This window comes from Cynocephalus volans, chromosome 6, assembly GCF_027409185.1.
Source record: "Cynocephalus volans isolate mCynVol1 chromosome 6, mCynVol1.pri, whole genome shotgun sequence".
Classification (NCBI taxonomy): domain Eukaryota; kingdom Metazoa; phylum Chordata; class Mammalia; order Dermoptera; family Cynocephalidae; genus Cynocephalus; species Cynocephalus volans.
In genome coordinates this window covers 158,793,421-158,819,928 of record NC_084465.1, presented here as the reverse complement: position 1 = coordinate 158,819,928, position 26,508 = coordinate 158,793,421, and the positions used below count along the sequence as shown (strand labels likewise).

The following is a 26,508-nucleotide window of genomic DNA, read 5'->3' as shown; positions in this document are numbered from 1 at the left end:
TGTGTGTAAACAAAAACTCATAAATGTGCATGCTTTAAAAGCCATCAGTAAAACACACTACATCTTACTAGGATTATTATTCCCTGGGACAGTCTTCTGGGTCTTCTGCCCACTCTTCGGACACATCACTGGACTCTTGTATTCTCAGTTCCTGGTTCTCATCCAGAGTCTAGGCTGGCAGATAAGAGGGCTCTGCATTCATTTCACAGAACTGAGTGCCTGCTTCACACTATCCCATCCTTCTGCTAGAAAAATGCCTGGTATTAGGGAGTCTATTTCCAATATTTGATCAAGAGAAAAACTTAGCCAGGGGATCACCTCCTTTTCTTGATTTGGGATTCTCTTTCCCATTTCAAACCTGTTGAAATTGAGTATGATCACAGGAGAAGTGACTCATTTCATATGTCTTCACTAAAACCTGCCCAACCTCAGTTTCCTATTTCTGGTGGTGCAAGCTAGGTTTGGCCAAAAAGCATGCAAATACAAATGTGAAAATGTACTTTTCCAGACAGTCAACTGTGTGCAGAAATAGCGTGTGGTTTTTGTAGCATTTTGTTTTGAAAGATTTCCACAGTACACAGTGCTATTTTATGACCTTCTTTCTAGTGTAGACATTAGTGTAGATAGGAAACTGAGGTTTACAAATGATAAAAGGATTAAAATCATTGTCCTGTTAGCTTCCATAACAGATACAGATTACTGCATGGTTTAATAAAATTTCTGTCTCTTGCTCTGAAGGTGAAATCCTATGGTCTTGCAAAACATGACGATCCAGTAGCTATAGTAGCTTTCTCTCACTTTCTAAAGCTGCAATAAAACGACTGAGTTAATATTAAGTGGGTTACAAAATCACCAAATATGGTATGCTGAAAATGCGTGACAATCAATGTTATCACCAGGATCAATATCTCTCTGGCAGGGTGAATATGGGGACTGCCATGTGGCCTAGACATTACTGTCTAAGACTAAGAAAGTGTAGGTTTGTGAGACTTTTACTGACCACTTTAAACTGACCATTATATGAAATGTTACTATAGAGCTGTGACCAGATAAAAAAGCAATTTTGAGATTTGCCTTTTCAGCTTCTGAAGAAGTTAACGCGTCTGAATATGGATGAAAATAATTTGGTACAGATTCCTTCAGAATTACCATCTACATTAGAAGAACTTAAAATCAATGAGAACAATCTTCTGGGTATCGATGAAGAAAGCTTATCAGGTATTTAACATTTATTTATTTTTTTATGATATGTGTCCTTATAATCCTTCTATAGTCGAGTGAAAATTTTTAGTGGTCACTTTACTACTTAAGTTGAAAAAAAACTTGTTTTAACAATTGGCTGGTAATACTTAAAATGTATTTTTAACTACCTATAGTCTCAAAAAAGTACCCTAACCATAAACAAAACTTCTACTCGATGATTCCAGATTCTCATCGTTCACAGTACCCTACTACTAGTCCATAACACCTGAAGAGCTACACTAACTATCCCCCACACTGCCATGTGTCTTGGTGGCCTGTATCAATATTTTTGTTGGTTCTTAGTGGTGACTGTGGTTTGTTAATTGGATCTCCTTTATTGCTCTCATTGTCAATACACCCACCCACAATTCTTTGCCTCCACACATTTTGCTATTTTAATTCGTCATATGTTAGAACCTAAAACCTAGCATGTAAGAATTATGTATAAAATATGAATAAATGGGCACTGTATTGAGGCTGAGATGCTATCCTACAATGAAAGCCCACGAACTTCATGCTGGCAATCTTGGCAGTTTTGTTCCTGAGAGGGCTTAGGATGGAACTTCTGGTACTACATGTCACACCCCATGATGTGTGGAGTGTGGCTGCCACTGTGGCCTGGCTTTCTGATGGATGGACATCAGAGAGGGTAACCTGCGTTCCATGTATTTGACATTGCCGGAACTAGCTCTGCTGAAGCTTGTTACCTACCAGACCTTGCTAGACAGCTGAAGTTGTCATTCTGTGGTTCTGCATAGAAGAGGCTTTACCATATTTCACTTTTCACGAATTCTAACAAATGCCTTTGATTACACTGTGTGCTTCTTTAAGACAAAGACTGATTAACTTTTCTTTTTATCTTCCTTATAATCTAGCATAGCTCTTGAGATACAGTGCTTAACACTTTTACTTGATTTGAAACACATTTATTATGTACATGTTGATAAACCAAGCCTTTAAATGAATTAAACAATCTGATTATTTCCTATAGCTTCCAAAACACTTCATAGGAACAAGACACTTCTGGTGATGAGAAAAGAAGAATAATAACGAGAATTGCCAAATCTGAGGATTACATTGTTATGGAAATACTTAATTTCCAGATGGATTTCAGGGCACACAGAAAAACAATAAACACAAATTTTGATGGGCTTTGTCCTATGAAAAAGACATTAAAAAATTCAGCTTCTAACTGCTGGGTTAAACAGAGACCAAAGGGAACACTTAATTTAGAACAAGTGTACTAATAGGCTGTATATGAACTATAAGCAAGTCACATTTCTAGCTGTGTTGTCAAAGTGACATGTTATACAACATAAACTCCTGATTTTGAACGTGCTCTCACACATCCATGGACCTGCTTCTCAGCATGCACTTCTCCCTCCTGCACAAATGCTTCTATAATCCCAGAGTATCAACATATGAGTCAAGGCGAACTAGCTGCCTGTCCTCCTATCCCCACAGTCCGAGCCCTGAGGAGTCCTTGGTCCTACCCAGGTAGCCAGAGTGGAGGCTCTCTACTGTGCTCTTGCACTCTCTGAGTGGGCTGGGATCTTAGTGCTGCCATGGCGCTGGCCTCTCTGGTGCTGGGTTCTTGGTCCTGCTGTGACACTGGCCCCTCTAGTCCTGGGTTCTTGGTCCTGCTGTGGCACAGGCCCCTCTGGTGCTGGGTTCTTGGCCTTTCTGCGATGCTGGCCCCTCAGAAGCTGGGTTCTCCCTTGACTGGGGCAGCTGATGGGCCCTCATTGGCTCCTGTGGGTTCTGCTGCTGCTGTGGATGGGCAGGCTGGTGGGCAGTGAGCCGGTGAGCCTGTGCACAGCCCACCCAGTGTCGTAACACAGCCCTCCCTCTGTGTAGAAACCCCCAACTTGACTGTCCGTAGCCCACTGTTCTCCTGTTGTTTCTCTCATGGGAGCTCCTCACACATGACCATTCAGACTACAGTTCCAGAAAATTAGGAGGAGGGCCCACCAGGGAGGGAGAACAGCATGTACAAAGGTTTGGAGAAATGAGACGATTGTGGATGTTGTGGGAACTGCAGGCAGGTGTGGGCTGGGAGGAATGTGTGATGAGGGTGAGAGCAGGTGACGAGTGGCATGAGGGGCAGGGACAAGACCCAGAAGAGGTACAGAGTACACGTGGATGTTGAGGGGAATGGTATTAAAGGTAGGTGGAGGGAGAGCAGAGAAAAACTGGATATACTTCAAAAACACTGCCATCATCACTAATGATGAAAGCAACCAAACCATGATCATTATGACACTCCAACGTTGACCTTAAACTGATGCACACCAGGACCACCAACATGGCACCTGCCCACCAAAGAGGGACTCCTTTCCTCTACCTATTTCCTGTCATGAATCCTTCTTTCAACATCTACCTCAAGTCTAGCCTACAAGAAACTTTATCTAATTCCACCCTACCTCCTGTTACCTTGTGTTTCCACACACACCAGAGAATTACAGTGTCCTGAATTTGCACTGTTCTTTTCTCTCAGGAGGGCCTGTCATGGCCATTAGTCCACATCTATTATCTATTTTTCAACAGAAAACTTATACATTTCAAAACCTCACTAATGTACTAGAGAAGTATTCCGGGTTCTCAGTACCGTTAGATTGGGAAATTAAAGACAACATAAGGAAATACAACACTTATCACAGTTGACTGGCTGGTCTCCCTACTTCCTGTCACTCAGACCTCCCATTGAGCCTCAAAACCACCACCGGATTAATCGTCAATGAAGCATGTGGCTTCCATCCTGCCATCCTGCCATCCTGTCCTGATCCTCACTGCCTAAAGGATGACATCCATCTGGCATGAAGGCCTTCCCCTCACACCAGCCTACAATCCACTGCACACGGCCCGCTCCAGGGCTGGTCTCTTCGCTCCAGGCATACTCACAAGGGTCCTTCATCTGTGTGTGTTCACCCGGCTGCTTCAGCTTGGAAGTTCCTCCCATTTTTATCTAAATCTTTTTACCCTTAAGAGCCTAGTACTTCCACACCACTCAGATCTACATTTCTCTCTCGTCTTTTAATCTTCTGGCATTTATTATTTCTACTCTTGATGTGATTGTCCTTGCTAGTGCCTAACAGTAGGACTGAGCTGTGCACGGCTGAACAGGAAAACACCCCTCTTCTGGGAATCTCGGCCATGCCCTGACCTCTGACTCAGGCCTCTGGGCATCACTACTGCTGAGCCCTCTGTTCCCCAGCACTGAGCTTCCATTTGACCTGTATCGTACCACTCTTGAGGCCAGGAGAAACAGTGTGGAAAAAACCTGTTTGTATAAAGGCCTGTCTTGGTAGCTCAATCTGAATGCATGGAGAATTCCTGATCATCTTTTTTTTTTTTTTTTTAAAAAGATGACCGGTAAGGGGATCTTAACTCTTGACTTGGTGTTGTCAGCACCACGCTCACCCAGTGAGCTAACCGGCCATCCCTATATGGGATCCGAACCCGTGGCCTTGGTGTTATCAGCACCACACTCTCCCGAGTGAACCACGGGCCGGCCCCCTGATCATCTTTCTTTCAAAGCTTCCATGTGGCTACACTCCGTGCCAGTAAGTGAATAACTATGATGGGAATTCACTGCTCTGCTTTATTTCTAACTCCCTTGTTCAGAGATTGAGGGTTTGCTAGGGAAAGAGTGTTCTTTTCTGTGTCCTGGAAAAAGAAATCACTCATTGCATTAAACTCCCACCAATCCATTACCTATCACACTGCCACTTCATATCTAACATGTCTTTGCAAATGATTATGAGGACTTCACTACCTTATATTTCTTGCCCACCTGAATTCCAAGTCCCTGCTCATCACCATTGCCTCTGTGGGTACTTCCCTAAGTCTCTCTCTTGCTTCTGTTCCTTATATTTCTACCATATAGCATTTCAATGATTTCTTTACAGGCCTGCCTCTCTAGTGAACCATGCATTTTATTCCTGACTGATTTGAGCATCTAGGATGTTTAAAGTACTTGGGAAAAGGCTCTACAGGGGGATACAAGATAAAGAAACTACAACATCTGCCCTCCAAATAAACTGAACATTTCACATGACCTTTTGAAAGTCTATAGAAATTGCAAGGTTTTCAATTATCCTAATATTCTGATAATTTTATTTTTTATAGGCTTAAATCACTTGGTCACCTTAGAGCTGGAAGGAAACAATCTCAGTGAAGCCAACATCAATCCTTTAGCTTTCAAACCTTTAAAGAGCCTATCCTACCTGCGTCTGGGAAAAAATAAATTTAGAATTATACCGCAGGGTCTTCCTGCTTCTGTTGAGGTACCAATATCTTTCTTCTAATGTTTTAAATGTATTATATTTTAAGTATAGTAAACTACAACAAAACAAACAATATATTTTTAAAAACTATTGTAATGTATGTTAAACTCAGTAGAGTTTTGGTGCTGTATATAGAATTTACTATAACCTGAGCATTGTTTCTCTTTCAAACAATATAAAATTATGAATCAAAATTATAACTACAAGTAGACACCTCTGATAAAGTGAAATGTGGTGTGGGGAAGAGGAACTGAAAATTCAAACAGAAACCACAACTTTCAAAAGTTACCCTGACTCAAGACAATTTAAAGTGTTCCAAGTGAGAACCACGAAGGTCATCACAGACTGGGCTCAGACTGTTAATAACCAGCCTGTCCACACTCACAAATTCTAGGTAAAACCACAGATACTCTGACCAAACCATAACTGCACAGACACGAGTGTTGTACAGAGAAGACCTCCAACTATTCCAGCAACTCTATAGCTTACAAATTTTGAGCACTTTCTACTGAGACTGTCCTGTGACTAACTCCAGGCCCAAAGGCTCATCCTTGTTTGATTCCCACTAGAGATGTCCACGTATCCCCAGATGTCTGGTCTCCTTGCTGCAGGGTGTGCTTCTAGTGGTCTCTGGCTGATGAGTATCAATACCCCTCATTTCCTGCATTAAGAACACTAAGGTCCAGAGAGTCTATATACACTGGCAGGCCCAGCTGGAACCTTGAGCTAGAAGCTCTGTTTCTCCCACATCACATGATCATCCAGCCAGAAGTCAGGACAGAGCTTCCCACAGCTGTGGCCCCAGCAAGCCAGAAGAGAGAGACATCTATTGTGATCTTTTGCTACTACAACTACCACCCTTCCTCTCCTTCCTATTTCCAGATTAAGAGGCACAGTTACATAACACTGGAATTTACCAATACCTGGCTTTACATCACAATCATCTGGGTTCTCAAGAAACAAAGACTCCTGGACCTATCCCAGACACACTAAGTCAGGTTCTTTGGAGGGCAGTGCCAGAAATTTATAATTTTTTTAAAAAATCAAAATTTTAAATAGATAATGCATGCACACAGCAGAATACACACACACACACACAAAACTTGGCTAATACAAAAGAGCAATGTGCCCATGCCTGAACCTCACATACTGTCTTCTCTCTGTCCAAAGGGATCAACTCCTGCCAGTGTGAGAAGCACTGGGCAGCCACATGCACAAGTGCATGGCATGTGCTATGAATCCTTCTTATATCCCTGTTGCACATCTGCCTCACTGAGCTACACATCCCAAAGACCATCTCACTACATTCTTTCCTACAGCAGCAGAGTTTTCAACATATGAATGGGTAGGACAGGATTTATTTAACTAATCTCTTACTGGGGTACCTTTAGGTTGGAATCGGTACTTTTAAAAAGCTCATGGGATGATTCTAATGTACAGCCAAGTTTGGGAACCACAGATCTAGCTCACCCTAAATGTGGATGAGGGTAAAAGCAAAAAGTTGAAAACTGCTCTACCTATTTCTAACAAATATCAAGATTGAGTGGCAAATGGGGGAAATTATCACGACAGGAATGGAAAATTACATTGAAGATATGTGCCAATTCTACTTTTGAATTGCAACGAGAACAAGAAGAATTTTATAATTCAGATACTTTAATGACAAACGCCCTCTAATGCTAACTAAATTTTTTTTTTTGACCAGTACAGGGATCGCAACCCTTGGCTTGGTGTGGTCTGCAACATGCTCAGCCAGTGAGCGCACCAGCCATCCCTATATAGGATCTGAACCCGTGGCGTCGGCGCTATCAGCACCGCACCCTCCCGAGTGAGCCACAGGGCCGGCCCTAATGCTAACTAAATTTAACTTAAAGGCAGCTAACTATTAAAAATTACCAATAGTTCTAGCAAACTTCACCCTGATCTTAAACTAAGGCTTTTAATTAACTTAAATAATTAACTTTTAATTAAATTACAATACAAGCAAGTCTAAAAAACATGAGCCTAAAAAAATTGCAGGCCACATGGCATAGCGGGGAGAAGGCTGCCCTGCTAGAGGCTTGGCCAGGATGAGGCCCTCTCATTCACTAGCCATGTAACCTTGGGCGAGCCTTGCTGCCTCTCCTGGCCTCGGTTTCCCCATTGGTAAGTGAAGATAATAATTTCTACCACTTCCCAGAGTTCTAAAGCCCAAATGAGATCACTCATGTGAATTCGTTTTGTAAATTTGAAAGCTTTATACAATTGTCATGGTAGGCTATATCTTACAACATATTATAGCTAAATAAAAGTAAATAAAATTCATTTAATTCCATGACCATGACATAGTACATTTTACTAGTTAAAAAATTTGACAACTTCAAACTATGAACTCACTTGAAAGAGCAATAAAAGGCTCTTTAGATAATACTAATGAGAATAGTCTACATTACCATTCTAGACTTCTGTGAAATTGAACTTGTCAACTAACTCAAATGGAAGAAAACTAATAGTCTTTTCTCTTAATTATAGGAATTATACCTAGAAAATAACCAAATCGAAGAAATAACTGAAATTTGTTTCAATCATACCAGAAAGATCAATGTCATTGTACTACGTTATAATAAAATAGAAGAAAATAGGATTGCTCCTTTAGCCTGGATAAATCAAGAGTAAGTATATGCTACAATTTAACTTTATTAGACATTTCTTCCTTTTGCTATTATTAATGAGTATGAAAACTGGAAATGGAACAAGTGAGGGAGGTGATAGCATGGGAGGGCTCAGAGACAGCATCCCTTCTTAGTGAACCCTCTGCCACCCCCAACCACAGCTACTTCAGGGCGTTTCCAAGCTGTTCATTATATGACCGGTGTTAGGATTACTAAGGGTATTACGGCTGCCGCCATCACTACTGCCTAGTGGATATCCTACCACGTGCAACGTGCTGAGCTAGCAAGAACTGAGCCCTAGCCAACTGACCCCGAGGTCTGACCACAGTGGTCAAATGCCACTGTAGCTCTGATGGACAATCTGGATCCGGATCTGGGGTTGTGTATCCTGAGAACACGGTGCCTGAGCAGCACAGCTGAGACACGTGTTCTTCAGAAGTAGGCTGGAAGGAGATGAAAAGAGACCTTTAGCACCAATTGGGTTCAGCTGCCAGGGGGACTAGAAGGGTGACTGAGTCCCCTGAGGGCAGAGGAGAGCTCATCAAGTGAAAAGGGGGGCCAGCGCCTGTTAACAACATTTTCTAGATCCCTCAAACTTACCCCAATTACCAGGTGGGGCCGGGTCATCAAATCAAATGTGGGACAAAAATTGGGGGGTGGAAGGGGGGAAGAAACCAATACAAGCAACAACAAAAAAAAACCCCTAAAAATTCCCTTACTGGAACCAGAGACAACTTTGGGGACAGGAGGTTTGACGCAGGCTAGGACTCCTGGATTTCACCTCTCATTCAGCAGTTCAACCTTACAGACATTTCGGGATGTCTTTGGGTCTCACCATCACCACCAGGGATAAACAGCTAGGAGGCAGTATGGTGCACTGGTGAAGTCATGAGCTTTAGGGCCAGCCAGACCCAGGACAGTTATACAGAATTGCACTGCAAACAGGGTGCCTGTAGGAAAACACACTAGCATCAAGGTTGGCTTTGTCAAAATGTAGAGCTGATGGTCACTACCCTGCTAACTTTCTTCCTTGCTGCAGAAATCTAGAATCCATTGATCTCTCCTACAACAAGCTCTATCATGTCCCCTCCTACCTACCCAAGTCCTTGTTGCACCTTGTGCTCATGGGGAACCAGATTGAACGGATACCTGGCTATGTGTTTGGCCATATGGAGCCAGGCCTGGAATACTTGTACCTGTCATTTAACAAACTCACTGATGACGGCATGGACCATGTCTCATTCTATGGGGCCTATCATTCTCTGAGAGAATTATTTCTGGATCACAATGACTTAAAATCTATACCACCTGGGATACAAGAAATGAAAGCACTACATTTTCTGAGGCTGAATAACAACAAGATAAGGTAAATTTTGACTTTTTCAACTATCAATTTTAAATGTGGTTGACAAAATATATGATTAAATAACCATGACATGATCTCTGGGCTTTACTTTGAGGGAAAAAAATGCTAAGGGGGTAGACTAAATAAGAGTGGCAGATATTAATAATTATTGAACCTGGGCAATAGGTACATGAAGACTCATTATTATTATTATTATTATTTTTTTGGCAGCTGGACAATATAGGGATCAAACCCTGGACCTTGGTGTCATTAGCACTATGCTCTAACTGACTGAGCTAACTGGCCAGCAGTAAAAATTTTTAAATGGAGTATTAATACATGATATTTAGAACCTCAGAGACAGGTCCAAATAAGGCTTTGAAGTAATAGGAAGATTATGCTACTACTCCCACCTCCATACATAATTTTTAAAAAGTTTTAATCTGGGGCCGGCCCCCTGGCTCACTCAGGAGAGTGCGGCACTTGTAGCGCTGAGGCCGCGTGTTCAGATCCTATATGGGGATGGCCGGTGCGCTCACTGGCTGAGCGTAGTGCAGACCACACCGTGCCAAGGGTTGCGATCCCCTAACTGGTCAAAAAAAAAAAAAAAAAAGTTTTAATCTGTAGAGCACAAAACTTAAATATATGCTAAAATTAAAATTGCTTCTATCTAGATTTTTCTGAGGGCAAAATTCTGAATAAACTTACTGAGACTCAGCTTTCCTCAACTTTGGGGACATATTTTTCTACAGGTGTTCAGTCTACCCACTGAATCATCTCCCCTGCCTAGATAGCATGGATATCTTCAGAATTAATCCAGATACTTTGCTAGTACGGTCTTTACCGCTGGCAATGAGAGAGACAGGAACCTAAGCTCTGTTGTCTGTTCCTGAGGATTATCACCTTTAGTCTTTTCCCATCTCTAAAATTTCAAACAAACAAAGCGTCAACAAGAAACAAAACAGATAAAGGTTCAAAAGTTTTTAAAAGCACTGGGGGAAGAGGTGAGGGTGGGGAAGGCTTTGTAAGATTCAGTTTTAAAATTTTTTGGCAAAAATACTTCATAGGTCATGCTATATGCTTTATATTTTGTTGCATCAGGAGGCACATGATGTTTGTCCCACTGTTATTATCAGTGGATTTAAATGGTCACAGTGTGGTATCTCCATTACAAACTTTTCCCTCCTTCATTGAACCAATGATTTCATTCACAGATAATTGTTGCTTTAATCTATTACTTCATTAGAGATAATAAAATGATGAGTTTCTATTTTTGTCATTGTTCCCATGCTTATTAGCTGGAATTCCTCTGTAAAGAATTTTGCTCATCAAGTAGGGCTATTTTGTTACTCTGAAAGGCAGAACGAATGCTCAGGTCTTTCCTTTAAACTGCCAGTCAGAGTAAGAAGTCAGTGCCTAAGTGTTTTTGCATCCTTATTTGTTTTGGTGTTCTTTCTTCCTCTGGAGAATCAATATGCACTTATGCTTTTATATGAGGGGTCTTCAAAAAGTTCATGGAAAAATGGAATTACAAGATAACACAGATCTTTTCATGAACTTTTTGAAGACCCTTCATATAAAAGCATAAATAAGTGCATACTGATTCTCCAGAGGAAGAAAGAACACCAAAACAAATACCGAAGCAAAAACACTTCGGCACCAACTTCTTAAACAAATAATAAAGCAAAAACACTTATGCACTTATACACCAACTTCTTACCAACTTCATATATTCAGTATGTTTCCATCAGTTGCAGTTGTTATTCTTAAACTGTCCCATCTTTGGCCACTGGCAGCCTTCAAGTTGGCCCCTCAGTCCTTGGACCACACACTTACTTTCAGGCACATACGGGCCTAGGCCCATTTCTGCATTTCCTGCTGCAGACCCACACAGGCCTTCTTTCAACAAGCCCAGCTCCTTTCTTTGGGAAATAGTATTCAGAACCCCCAAGTGGGCACTGGACATGCCCCTTTCAATTGTGTTGCTATTGTTTTGAAGCCTTTCAGTGGACTGACAGGAAATTGCATGTTTTGAAAAGAAAAAAAAAAAGTTCATACTGACATTCCCAATTCAAATTTGACATCACAGAGTATTTACTTGATTCCTCATTTTAAATTTTTCTTACACTAAAATCCTAGGTTCCGAACAATATTAACTTACTTCTATTATCTTACAATATATAAACAATAATTTCAAAATGATAACATTATTAGTACTAACAACAAAAGCTTTGAATTAAGTTTACAACTTTTTTGGTAGTTCTATTTGTCATTAGAATATGTTTCATTAAGGATATAGAACTGAAATGTAGTGGTTATTTCTGTGACAATATGTCAACAAATTAAGATTCAGATAGGGTCTTTAGTTTGCTTTGGTTTTAGTAATTTTTTTTTTTTTTCCTTTAACCACTACTATTTTTGACTATGTTAAACATTTATATGACTCTGAAGTCAAAACTGTATGGAAAGGTACATTAAGAGAAGTCTTACTTCTATGCCTATCCCTTACACCCTATTCCATTCTTCCCCATAAGTTAAAATTTTTATTAATTTCTAGTTTATTCTTCCAGTATTTATTTTTGCAAATATAAGCATACATACATATATATTCCCCCATCCCCACCCACAGTTATACAAATTATTACACAAAAGGTAGATTCTCTCTCTCTCCATATATATATGGAGGGTAGGGGTGGGGGACAGAGAGAGAGAGAGAGAATTTTTCTACACTTTGCTTTTTAAAATTATTAGTATATCCTGTATATCACTCCATATGGGTATGTAGAGAATGTGCTCATTCCTTTTTAGAACTGAGTATTATCTGGATGCACCATACTTTATTCAATCAGTTTCTTATTGATAGATATGTTCCCTACAAATAATACTGCAATACATAACTTTCTGCAAATGTTATTTTGTATTTTTCCAGTTTAACTTTGGGATAGATTCCTAGAAGTGGGATTGCTAGGTGAAAAGGGTAAAAATGCATATGTAATTTTGCTAGATATTACTAAATTCCTCTCCATAGGAGTTGCACCATTTTGCTTTCCCTTCAATGATGTTTGATCCTCCCAGTTTCATCATCAGTGCATGGTAACAGGCTTTTGATTTTTTTTTCTTCTTTTCTGGCAAACCCGATAAGTGATAAGTGAGAAGTGGTGTGCCAGTAAAGTTTCAATTTACATTTTTTCTTATTATAAATGAAACTGAACATATTTTCATGTTTATGCATCATTTTCATTTATTCTTCAGTGAACTGGTTACCCAAGTATTTTTATCTTTTTTTTGCTCTTTTCCATTTTCCTCCTAGATTTTTAGGAGGCCTTTTATCTGTGATATAAGTTGCAGATACTTTCTCCTAGTTTGTCACTTGCCTTTTAACTTTGCTTTTTTAAAAATCTATAGTCAAGTTATAAATCTTTTCTTTCAGTGCTTCTGGTTTTCAAATCATAAATAGGAAGATTTTCCCCACTCACAGGGTGTGACCATGCTTAGTTCTAATGCTTTTATGGCTTCATTTTTTCACATTTAGATCTTTGACATATTTGGAATTTATTCTGGTGTACACTACTAGAAAAAGATCCACTTTATTTTAAAAACAACATTTTTTTAAAAAAATGTAAAACTTAACTCCTAAGTTGTGGTTACTTGAACCACTTGTGACTTTTGTGTTCATTTTTCCTTAGGAATATTCTTCCAGAACAAATTTGCAATGCTGAAGAGGATGGTGACTCAACTCTGGAACATCTTCATCTTGAAAACAATTACATTAAAACTAGAGAAATATCATCCTATGCATTTTCATGCATAAGATCATATTCAAGTGTGGTTCTTAAACCCCAAAACATCAAATAATACCAAGTTTTTCTTTGCCATTTATAAGGTTTACTCATATATTCATAGCAGTAGCATTTGTCATTAACAAAAGAGACATAATCCTCACATTGTAATCCATATCATTATGCTTGTCAACCTGATTCACCAATCCACTGATAAACAACTAAAAACGTACCTATAAGGTATAGTCTTCTAGGAGTTTTAGTAAAGGAAAAAAACACAGGACTAGAAAGAAGCTATCTCACTAGAATAGGATATTATGCACGCTGAGCTAGACCAAAATACCTAGAACAAAATAAATACACCTTTTACAATCGACCTGAGTACTGCTAATTGCTGACTCCTTAAGTCTATTTAAAAATTATTGATGTTATGATTCAAGACCAAGAAGCATACTGGCAACAACAACCAAAAACCAGGTAGAAATTATAAATCAGTGTTCTTCATTACTCTATTAAAACAGTCATTTATTAGTTTTCCGTAAGATCCTGTGTTATAATTACTGGTATAAATATACTTAAGTATTGGGTTAGCTTTTGTTCCCTCTATTAATTACATGTGTAAAATTAAAACACTATTATAATTTTAATTTCCTGATTTTGATAATTATATTATGGTTATGAACATTGTTAACATTAACAGAAGCAGGCAAAAGGGTATATTATATACCATTTTCGGTAAATCTAAAATTATTTTTTTAAGTTAAAAATAGTATTTTAAGATCATCTTCACTATTCTTTACTCAAAACCAAGATTTTATAGAAAGCAGTACTGTTTGCTTAAAATACAAATTAACTACTCTTGACTCTAACCTTGTAAACGTAAACCTAACGCATGAATTTTTGAAAATTTTTGCCCCATTGGTAATAGTTAGCACCTATCTCCTTTGCCCTAATTTGCTGAAATGTATCCTTTCATTTAGTTCAACTGAACATAAAGCTATTAGTGTTTACTATGTACTAGGCCCTACTAAAACAATATATTAAAATTTTCATAACATAATGATCTTTCATCTTTGTACTGTGAAAATAATTTATAAGACACATATGGAAATTGTTGACTTCTTGTGTTACCTTCAGTTTTGTGCCCTGAAAAAACACCAGATTAGGAACTCAAGTTCCACTCTTGTCCCCCATGGGCAGGTTACTCTAATTTTTCAAGCTTTAATTATTTAATCTTTTAATAATTCTCCTACCATTCTAGGAACCTTCCAGCCCCACTTCACAGGGCTGTTATGAGAACGAGGGAAGAACGTAAAGCATCTTGGAAAGTACAGTCCACAAGGAGTGTAGTTATTATTACCAACCTCACATAAAATGGAGATGAATCGGCATATACAACCATAAGTGACAATTTCATGGGTGACTTTCAAGGTGTGAAAGTTTGACTTACTCTATTTGAGCTAATGTTATTTCTAAGACCTTGTTGCTAAGTCCCCTTTCTTAATATCCAGGATTCTGAGATTACAACATGAACAGGAATAAGAATCAAGGGCTTAGAGCAGGTGGTTAAGAACAGAAATGGAATCTTATGAAATAAAAAGTTGAGATTCATAATCAGGGTAGGAACGTAGGAGCATTACTAATTTAAATTGGCCAAGTTGAATTTAAGTGACAGGTATAAACAAGAAGGTTACACATCCATGTAACAAGAACCCTTGTGGATACTTCTTGATGTGTGGATATAAATCCATTGACATAAATAGTTCAAGGCAATCCAGGTTGTAAACAAAATCAGTGTCAAAGGCAACTCAAGGTGAGTCAACAGAATTAGCATTTTGAGACGACACAGAGATGAACATTGAACCATTCCTTCATTAATTTCTTATTCTGACTTTAATCAGCTGCGTTTCAGATGCTATTCTAGCAAGAGACAGTGACAAACAGATCAGACAAGGCCTCTCCTCTCTGGTAGGGGCAGTAAGCAAGAAATCAAGCAGACAGTCAAGTAAGCAGGCAAGTGCTGTGCAGTCAGGAAAACAGGTGGTGATGCGATGAGCATGTTGGGCCTGGGGAGGATGCAGCCACCCCCACCATCCCGGAGTAACAGCAGACCCAGGCCCATATGTGTGACAGGGGCACTGTGAGGCTGCTGTGCACGTCTCTTCCCAACTCTGCCTCGGCAGCAGAATCCCAAACAAAGCTGGAAATGAGAATGACTGATTTTAAGCTTTACTCTTTTAAGTTGGAAGATGGATTTTGAATTTATAATTTTAAAAATATGTCTAGTATGAGACATGTTCAGCATTAAAATTTTATCATTTTCTGAATCGGAAGTTTTAATTCCATTAGAAAAGTAATAAATGTCCTTATAGCAAACATTTTTCATGATATAATGTTATAACAAGCAGATGCTCTGTTTGGCTTCATAAATATGCTATAATTACTAACATATATGTACACTAAGGAAGTCCTGGCTTAGCCATGATCTGAAGATATTAGTGGTGTGTTTCGTCTTTGCATATGTACAAGGAATGCTAACTACATTTTTAATTATGAGGCTTGGCTTATCGTAGATAAGAGTATTTTTAAACTCTTAATTTTTAAAGAGTATTTTAAAGATATGATATAGTGAAAGACGCATGAGTGTACTTCAAAAAGTTCATGGAAAAACAGAATTAAAGGATAACATGAGTCATTCCGTGAACTTTTTTGAAGTACCCTCATATATAGCCTAGTATGATAAGGAAATAATTATACCAGGAACCAGGAGACCTGGGAGCCCATCTTGTTCTTCAATGACTAATTGTGCAGTCGTTTCACTTCTCTGGGATCTAACTGATTAAATTATAAAATAACATGTTTGGAACAGATGAACAATTTTCAAACATGGCTCATTAGGGGTTCAGTGTCACTGAGAGAAAATGAATAGACCTCTCCCTACAAACAAAGCAGCTCTGCTCCCATTAGAAAGGATTGGCTGTCCCTAAACCACGTTTTTCCTTCTTAAAACCAATGAACTAGGTACCATCTAAATGACATTCCAGGTTTTAAAATTCATAAAGAACATGCAGGCTTCCCTCTGTTCCCAGCTCCACTTACACTGGAGTGTCCTGACCTCAGGAATAGGCTGTTTGTTGTTCCTTCCGAGCTCCAGTTAGCCCTGAGCAGTCTGGTGACTCCCTGACAGGAAACACCTTAAAAGCCAGTCAGCGAGCCCCTGTAGAAAGGAGGACAGTGCTGTGGAGCTCACCAACCTCCCTATATAGCAGCAAGGGCAGGTGGCAACTGGGAGCAACAGGAAGTATGTGGCCAAGTCTGAACTTAACCTGTATCTTCTGACTCTGAAATGGGCACTCCTCCCACTGCACCAAGCTGCCTCTCTGAGAGCTTGGATGAAAAGTCTGGGGAACCTGAGTAGCATGCCACCTGATAAAGGTCCCAAATCTGGGAAGCTGATGCTCAACTGGAAGGCACAGGGCACGTGGTATGGTAGGTGTTGCCAACAGTAGGGAGGAAGACACTCAAAACCTCCTCTCCGCGAGCTGGCATCATCAAATGGCTCCATGTACATCTTCCTAGGAATCATCCTCATCAAGTCAACGTTAATTACTCCTTAAGATAGCTGTTTTCATTATAATGTAAAAAAAATCACAATATTGCACAGCACTGAAAAACTGTACATGCATAGCGTCCTCTGGTAGGCATGGATACCCCTTGGAGTCGTCAACACAGGATAATTATCCCCATTCACACATAATTACTCCAATAATTGTTTAATAATACATACTGCAAACCTTTATATTCATTTGGAAGTATTAATAAATTATGACAATGCTTGTTTTAAGATCACTATAGATCTGGTGAGTGTACAAAAATTTAAGCCACAAATTAGAGCTAAAGAATAAAACCCCAAATTTTTACTGGTTGCACAGTTTGTGTTAAGCATAGTGGGGGAGGCAAAATGGCTTCCCTGAATTCACAAATTTAGAAGGGGACTAACAAAGGACACCTGTGACATAATACAGCCTATAATGAACATGAAATCATACAACACATCTGCGTAGTTTAGAGGAGAAAAGATCAATAGGTCTGAGCTGGGCTTTGAAACAGGGAGAGAATGAAGGGGTCATGAGGCAAGCATAGCTTAGGTCTGAGCCCACTGATCAGGACGAGTCTGGCCTGACTATGGCAGGAAACAAGAGGCAAGGGGAGGACTCCTAAGGCCAGGAAGAAGAGATCAGATTCAATGTGATGCAAAATGCAGTATAACACTGAAAATTTCTGAAGGGGTGTCCCATGAAACAATAGTTTAAGAAAGGGAAAAGAATCAACCACTGCACAAATCTACAACAGAATGACTGGGAACCTACACAGCATAGAGACAAGAGAGACTCCAAAAGGAATTCAGTGAACAGTTGTCTGACCAGATAAGGGACACGCAGAAGAGAAGTGACCAAAGAGGGAACCCGCTCTGAGTCTTGTGATGCTGCTGAGAAAATGAGAGAAGGTGAGAGAAAGGGACTGTCTGCAAGAGAACATGTTGAACTTGCAGCATTTTGTGGAGTTTAGGCAAGAGGACATTAAAGACAGAAAGGCACAGGGTCAGAGCCTAATACACAGGCAAGGATGTGCACCTGGGGGCCCATGAACAGAAGGGCAGTTGAGCCAAACCCTAATGGGCGCTGACCACCAATTTTAAGGGAGGAGCAAAGAAGTCAGGTTCACTGCATTCTTCATCTGACTTGAGCCTCTTACCTCTCAGAGCCAGCTTCCACAAACAGAATGAGCTGCTCCTACAAGCCCAGCTCCTCAGGAAGCCTCCCCCAGCACTCAGTGTCTGTGCCACTGCCTCACAACAGATCTCGTATTCTAAGTTAGGTCAGTGTTGACTGTCTATCTGCTATTATTGGTTAGGTCTGTGTTGGTTGTCTACCTGGTATTATTAGTTAGGTCCATACTAATCGTCTATCTGGTATTATCAGGTATCAGTTGGTTCTTTGTATATGTGGGTGTTGCACAGTAGCTGGGTAGAGAGGTGTATCTTGTTTCTCCAAAAAGAATGTAAAACTTGGGAGAACAGAGACAATTCATTTCTTGGACCCCTGCATTCTGTGCAAAGTAAGTCTAAAATAGATGTTGAATAAAGAAAGAGTTCTATATCCCTGATCTATATCCCTGTGAAATGTAGAGATCTATTTCCCATAGTTAAAAAAACAAAAGCGAGTGTTATGGCTCGGAACTGGTATCAGTACTAGCAGTGGTCATGGTCAAGTTACTTAGACCCTGAGTTCCAATTTCCTAGTCCACAAAATCAGGGAAACAACATCTGCCTCCCTTGGCTGATGGGAAGATTAAACAAGGTGATGTCTTGTGAAAACGTAGGGCTCAAGGCAGACATTCAGTAAGGGTGAGTGTCAATGTTTTCTTCAATACACTTCAAGAAACTGGCGCACAGGGAGCTATATGAATTGCTCAAGACTGCCAGACCTCTTAGTATGGTGGATATTAATTATTTAAAGTAACTGATTCCTTATATTGGTGTGAAATACAGTAGGAAAAGGAGTGCCCTAGAACCCTAGGGCAGAGCTCAGCATAGTGCCCTGTAAATGGTCACAGAGTAAACAGCTCAGGCCTGCAGGCCAGGAGGTCTCCAGCGGGGACCCTGCAGCCACATCAGCATCTCTCCTGAGGAGAAGGTCGTGGATTTGACCACCTTTATACTGTGTCACTGTATGGCCATGGCACAGAGCAGAGTGAAACTTGGTGTGGAACATCCTCAAACAGGATCTCCAGGCTCAGGGAGCCCAGCAGGCAAGGAAAACGGAACTCAAAAGAGTCTAAACTACTTCCTATCACAAGATTTTTTTAAAAGTCCGGACCTTAGGGAAGAAAATTAAGTTTGACTGTGATTACTGGTAACACCTAAAAAAGAAGAAAACTGTATTTAAAACAGCCAGCCAAACTAGAAAAATATTTGATCCATAAGCCTGTCTTATAGATGGATTCCTCCCTTAGAAACAACAATTGAGTCTCTGACAGTAGAGCATAATAGCCCGCCAGACAAACCCAGCCACGTAGCAAACTTTGAGCAGAAGTTTCCCTGGGCGAGTTTGTTCCCTTCCTATCTCATTACTGGCCCTATAACCGTCAGCTCCAATTGAACCTAATCCAACAGAACCAGAGGCATTTATAAAAGATTTTCAAACAAAAGAAAATCTCCTGTACTAGTACATGTTTGGTTCTACATGTCTTATGCAAAGCATCAGCTTATTACTCTCATGTCTCTGCTTGGACATGCTGAAACATTTGAGACTGTTGGAATTCAGTCTGTCACACACTGTTATGTATAAAGGAGTTAATGTTTCTAACTCAGTAAGAACTTAAGTGATTATACCACTAAAAGATAAAAGCATGACTGGTTCTTCTATGAAGTTATGTTCCCTTTTCTACATGAAAATGGATAAAACCAAAATTTACAGTCTCGCATATTTTTACTCTGCATAAAATGTGAAGAATGTGAATCCACACAAGAGAAAGCAAGATTGTATTAAAAATAACATGTGATTACACTAGATACGTATTAGTTTGGAAAAGAAAAGGAATACATCATATTATTAAAATGTCCTAGTATGTTTCTAAGTAACAGAATCTCTGTGGTCAAATAAACTATCAGCTGATATAAGCAAAATTTTTTATAAGTTGAAATCTGCTGAAGGTTAATTTGTTTTGCATAAATTGGGAACTACATTCACAATTACCAAATTTATATGTGCACCATTTGGAAAGCTAATTTAACTAGTATTGCAACACTCAGAATAAAAAATGCATAATAAATTGTAAACCTATTCTGAGGCAGTAGTTCTTTTTGAAGAATGGGCATTTTTCAGAATATGATGAAAGCTATGATGAACCCTCTCTGCAGAAAGGTACACACATAAGAACATTTTGCATGTATCAAAAGACTCATAAAATCCTTCTACAAATCCTGTAGGGATTCATGTACACAGGTTAAGAATCCCTGTCTACAGTAACACCTTAATTAACTTAAAATAATTTTTACCATAAATATTTCACTAGAATGAAGGATAAATCAAAGGGTTAAAATTAATTTAAGGCAAGTTGCCTATTTGTCCCAATTATTTAGTATTTATTCAGTAATATTTCAAAGCCACAGAAAAGTTGAAAAAATAATACAGTGAGCATCTACATATCCTTCACTTACATTTACCAATTAATAATACAGATGCTCTTCAGCTTATGATGGGATTACATACCTATGAATCCACTCTAAGGTGAAAATATTGTATGTCAAAAATTCATTAAATATACCTAACCTACTGAACATCACAGCTTAGCCTAGCCTACCTTAAACGTACTCAGAACACTTAAATTAGCCTACAGTTGGGCAAAATCATCTAACATGAACCTTTTTAATAATAAACTGTTGAGAATCTTACGTAATTTATTAAACACTGCAATGAAAGCAAAAAGCAGAATGGCTGTATGAGTATGCTGTCTACTGAATTAGTATTGTTTTCAAGCCATCATAAAGTTGAACCACGTTAAGTTGGGAACACCTGTATTTTGTCGATGTCATTTCATCTCTGTCTCTCTTTCCATATCCATAACTGTCTGTCCATCTGTCCATCCATCCATATACAGTTGTCCCTGAGTATCTGTAGGGGACTGGCTTCAGGACTTCCCACAGATACCAAAATCCATGGATAGTCAAGTCTCTGATATAAAATGGTGTAGTTTCTACACATAACCTATGTACATCCTCCTGTACACTTAAATCATTTCTAGATTATTTATAATACCTAATACAATGTAAATGCTATGTTAATAGTTGTTACACTGTGTTGTTTAGGAAATAATGACAAGAAAAAAAGTCTTTACATGTTCAGTACAGATGCAATTGTTTTTTGATTCATGGTTGGTTGAATCCGAGGATGTAGAACCCATGGATACAGAAGGTCAACTGATTATATTCATCCGTCTATCTATTCATCTGTCTGTATATTTCTATCTATATCTACATCTATCAATCCATCCATCCATCTATGCATCATCCATCTGTCTATGGGGGATGGGGTCTGGATTCTTTGAATGTACATTGCAGGCATCCTAACACTTCACTCCAATACTTCAGTATGAATCTCCCAAGAACAAGAAAATTTTCTTACATAACCATGAAACAATTATCACATTCTTTCACATTATTAAACCTAAGAAACTTAACATTGATTCAGTATCATCTAACATACAGTCCATATTCAGATCTCTTCAATCGTCCCAATAATGTCCTATGCTGCCATGTGTGAGGTTTCAGACTTAATATTCACACACTGATCCATTATTCTCCCTTTATCTAGAGTAGTGGTTCTCTGCCTACGTTTTTGTCTTTCACACCTTTACTCTTTTGAAGGGTCCAAACCAGCTGCCTTGTAGAATGTCCCATAATCTGCATTTGTCTGATTGTTTCTTCAGGATTCAATTTAGATAGAACATTTTTGGCATGAATCCTGAATAGACAATGTCATGTATTTCCTTTCATATCATATCAGGAGGCACAAAATGTCAGTTTGTCCCATTACTGGTGATGCGGAGTCATTTCTTAGGGTGATATCTTTTCCCCCTTGTGAATGTCCTGCCATCCAGTAAACTTTCACTTTATGGTTTTAGCTTTCATTGATTATCTTTGCCTAAGTCATCATTACACTGGAGGTTTCACTGTGGTGATTTTCTATTATTCCTTTTGTATCCATTTGTTGGTGTTCTCTAAGGAAAAGCTCTGACCCTTTTAACCCTCTATCCCCTGTTATTATAAAAAGGATTTTGTATTTGATGTGTTATAATCCACTGCCATCTTATTCTTTTTGAGATGCTCAAACTGCCCCTTCATAGTGGCTTCTGTGTTCCTTCTGCAAGTCCTCACTAATCCGTGCACACTTTTATACTTCTTGGCACAATAAGCTGTTTCAGGCACACCTTATATTTTCTCTGGCCCAGACCTGTAATTACTATTTTTCCAAGGAGCCCTGGTTCCTTCTAGTGGGAAATGATACTTAGAAAGACAGATCTGGAAGCTAGATAAGCTCACCCCTCTCAGGTCCTCTCAGTGGACAGAGCTGGGAAATTTATTTAAAACAAAACCACACCTGTATTGATTCCTCAAAGGGAACTGACTTTTGGGATATTCCTTAAAAATATCTGACACCCATACAACATAATAAACTATATTGTTATAAGTCCCTTGTTTTTCATAAATTCAACTGAATTAACTTTAAATGACAATTATGACATTTATTCATTTTTCAGCACTGGAAACCTCAGGTAGGATAACAAGAATGAGGTCAGCCCGGTCACACTGCAGAAGCAAGTCCATGCGAGGACAGGGCTGTGAGCAGGAGGCTCAGAGAACCAGGGAGGTTCACCCTATGTGTCCAGCTGGGCCGATTCTGTCAGATCAGATTTTTCAAGATATGCTGTAAATTTGGACTTTGATATAAAATTTCCTGGTTTTTAAAAATACCATATCTTTTAAACACATCTGCAGGATGAATACTGCCTATGGAACACAACCTATAGTATAAAATAAATTCATTATAAACCAAAGTGCCTAATCCACCATGAGGGACATTCAAATATTAAAACTACCCATAAGACCTTAATTATCCATTCCTTCACAGAAGTTTCTGTGAATGTTTATTATGTGCAAAATCCTATGTTAAGCCTATCTACATCCTAGGATTCAATGACCTAGAACATTCTTATACTAGGCATTTGCATGCATATTCCCGCACAGCCCTCAGGTCTTTGTGACCATGTCACTAACAGTGAGGGCTCCCTGACACCTCCATCCCGTTCTTACTTTTCTCTACAGCACTCACACCATTTGCTGAATGAACAGATGGGTGTATGGTCTTCTTATATCTACTGCCACAAGAGAACATTACACAATTCATTCTGATTGATTTAGCAGGTCAGGGGATACCTGACTCAGGCTGATGAACATCGGAAAACTCAGTTGTGTGAGCTCTGGCAAGCGTTGTGTGTGCCGCACAGTCTACCTTGCCACATGCAGCTGCTACAGCTCCCGCCTCATACATCAAATTTTTATTCGTGTGAGATGGTTTCTAAGGTCCCTCCTGTTCTTATTTGTGTTTGGACTTTGACTACTGCTGTCCATGTCTAGACCAGGATAAGGTCTGGAGAGAGTCTGAGAAATCATATGTGAGCTTGGCTTAAGCAATTTATTTTTATTTTCACAATGGTTGGAATATATAGGGCCAAAAGAAAAATAAATTTATATTGAAGCTCCTTTTTGGCAATAAATGTTTCTGTTCATAAACAGTACAGAGAATATTTTTCAGTTTTGTAATTTATCTTCTTGTTTGTAACATAATAATGTGCAGATTACTCATGATTCCTAAAGATACTGTAATAATATAATGAGTTCTTCAATATTTAGACCAAAACCCAATGAGGCAAAAATCAAACCATAACAAACATGTAGCAAAGAATTAGGTCCCTTCCATAGGACCACTTCAGGAACAAAACATGGAAGATTTTCTCCTCAGAATACTTTGGGGAAGAGGTACACTCTTGTGTTTGGAATGACAATCTGGAAAAGGGTGGAGAAAAACCTCCAATTTCTTCCCAGACGGCATGCTGGTGCCTGCTGCACCATCTCTGGCAGATGCGAGGTGAAGCTTCCCACGCCACAGCCCAAAGACTGTGCAGGGTTGGGCCAGGCTCGTGCTTCTACAATGTTACCTGCAGAGTAGAATGAATAAGCCAAATATACCACCCACCCCTACTCACCCCATGCAGCATTATACTCCAGGGCCTATTTCTTTCCCCAATCCCTCTGACCAAAGATCAAAGCACGATATCAGAGGAAGACTAGCTTAAGGCTCACAGTGGGGAGAAGAGAAAGTAGCTGTAACATACCTTTAGAGACACAATCTTACAGGAACTGCCTCCCATTTCTCTAGACAATGGTGGCAAAACTGTACCCAGAAGGGCCATGTAGATGACTGACAGAGTTAGCTCAGGTGGGTGACATGAACATACTGAGCAGAGAAGTATAAAACACACAACTCAATGAGAGGAGAAGCCTCAGCTCCAGACTATTGTTGCCACCCAAAAACAGAAACCATGCACTGGCAAAACGCGAGTTTTCAACACAAGTTGAAATCTTATAACTTTAAAATATGATAATTCCACCTAACAAAAATGCACACATATGACCCTCAAATGACAGATTAAATAATGTTCATAGCAGCTCTCCCAAAGGTAATTAGCCCAGTTGAATATGTAAATAATTTGTGGCATATTCATACATACAGAAGAATACTATACAGTAATGAGAATGAACTAGGGCTAACCACAGTGACATGAATGAATCTCAAAAACATAACCTCGAATGAAAAAAGACAGACACAAAAGAGAATGCACAGTATGATTACATTTATATAAGGTTCAGGAAGTAACCTATGGCTGAAGTTAAGCAGCGGCTTCCTTGAGTGCGGGGGCTCAGGGGCGGTGGACCCGAACCTCCCAGTAGCCCCTTCTATCCCCCTGCCACGGGATGAGCAAGAGAGGGAACCGGTAGGATGACTCCTGCCACCCTAGTGGCCAGCAGAGCCCGGGAGGAAGGTGAGTCTGCTGCCCGCCTATTCAGCCCACAGAGAGACACTCAGATGCGGCAGGGGTTCCGTCAAGCAGTTCCGTTTATTTTCACACAAGCACCTGCTTTTATAAGCATATGGCAAGGGAATTTCCTAACTTCAAACTGTCATCTTAAAGGTCATGTGAACATGCATCTTGCTCTAATGCTTTGCTATTGCAATCACGCGGTGAGCACGAGCATGGAAATATCTTTTATCCAATAATTTTAAACTATGTCTTTCCCTGGTCACTCCCCCGCGGCTTCCGTCAGGCACCATCTTTATCTCTCCTGTGCAGGCGAATGTTTTCAACAGATGACATACGCGTATGTGGGTGGGGTCGTGGCTAGTTCGCTGCGCCCGGAGGAGGTGTGTGGCCTCAACGCCCCAACACTTGAGGAGTATGAGGAGGGATTTGGGAGTGCTGGGATTTCTTCATCAGGGACCAGTTTGTCAAAAATAATTGAGCTGTACCATTATGATGTGCTTATTTTTGTAATATACACTTCAACAAAAAGTTATAAAACAAAACACTGTGCAGAACAAACTGAATTCACCCAAAGGGCTTCCTGTACATGACTGTGCTCTGCTAGAATTCAGGCAGACACTAGATGCTCTGGATACAAAGATTAATAAAATCCAGTTTATATTTTCACGGTGTTCCCCATTCATGAAGTTAACAGATACATTTGCAACTAAAATATAATTGAATAAATGAGAATATGAGCATTCTAATCCAAACAGGAGGGCTGCCATCCCCTCAGGTGCTGTAGGGCTACAGCAGGGCCTAAGCTGTGCTGAGGGCCAGCAGAATTATTGAGCTGCCTGTGACTGTCAGACACAAGGTCCAAGAAAGAGTATTTAATAGAGTGGAGTATGAACATGTAACTAGCTGCCCTGCACATCTGAGGCACAAGTATTCTATGGCTGTAGCTGCCTTGCTTCAACAATTTGTGCCATTTCTCTGGAGAGAGGGGACAAAGGAATGTCAGATTCTTCAGGACAGAAGAGAACCGACTCTGCTAACTCACTGGAAAAGGGCTTTGCAAACAGACTACCAAACCTATACAACGATCAGGAAGATCCGCCTACACCAGTGAGTCTTTGTCACTAGTCTTTGCTACTAGAGTTAGAAAAACATCCTCTCTTGAAGAATTATGTCTTAGTTGATGTGGGAATTGGGCAATCTCTTGGGGTGAGTGGAAAAGGGGGCACCAATAATGATTTTCCTCTCAGGAATGGCATCGTCCCTGCTCTCAAGGCTCCCTAGACACCAGTGAGGTTTCAGCTGATATTCTCTTGAAAATGGAAAGCTGTGCAGATCCCGATGCCACCTGGACACACATGCCTGTCTTATCATACAATATATGCTGGGGCCAGGAAGCAGCTTGCAGAGCCTGGTCTGCAGTTCCCCTGACATGCCTATAGCAGGGCTAAAAACTTTTCAAAGCTAAAATATTTTTTAAAAAATCTTGAGAAATATGCTTAATATAATAGCTTCAGTCACTCAAAGAAAACAAAAGCATGGCT

At 39.8% G+C, this 26,508-nt stretch overlaps 2 protein-coding genes across 3 annotated transcripts in view; one reads left to right on the top strand and one right to left on the bottom strand.

The window, feature by feature from the left end:
- ECM2 (extracellular matrix protein 2) overlaps positions 1-13,864 on the top strand; it is a 40,686-nt gene extending 26,822 nt beyond the window's left edge. The window contains exons 6-10 of the mRNA XM_063100506.1: positions 1,083-1,218; positions 5,371-5,528; positions 8,040-8,179; positions 9,219-9,545; positions 13,211-13,864. Coding sequence (XP_062956576.1) covers positions 1,083-1,218; positions 5,371-5,528; positions 8,040-8,179; positions 9,219-9,545; positions 13,211-13,379 — 930 coding nt within the window. The 3' untranslated portion in view covers positions 13,380-13,864. The remainder of the gene's footprint in view (positions 1-1,082; positions 1,219-5,370; positions 5,529-8,039; positions 8,180-9,218; positions 9,546-13,210) is intronic.
- The window catches only part of CENPP (centromere protein P), a 247,727-nt gene that overhangs the window by 83,526 nt on the left and 137,693 nt on the right, over positions 1-26,508 (bottom strand). The window lies entirely within an intron of this gene.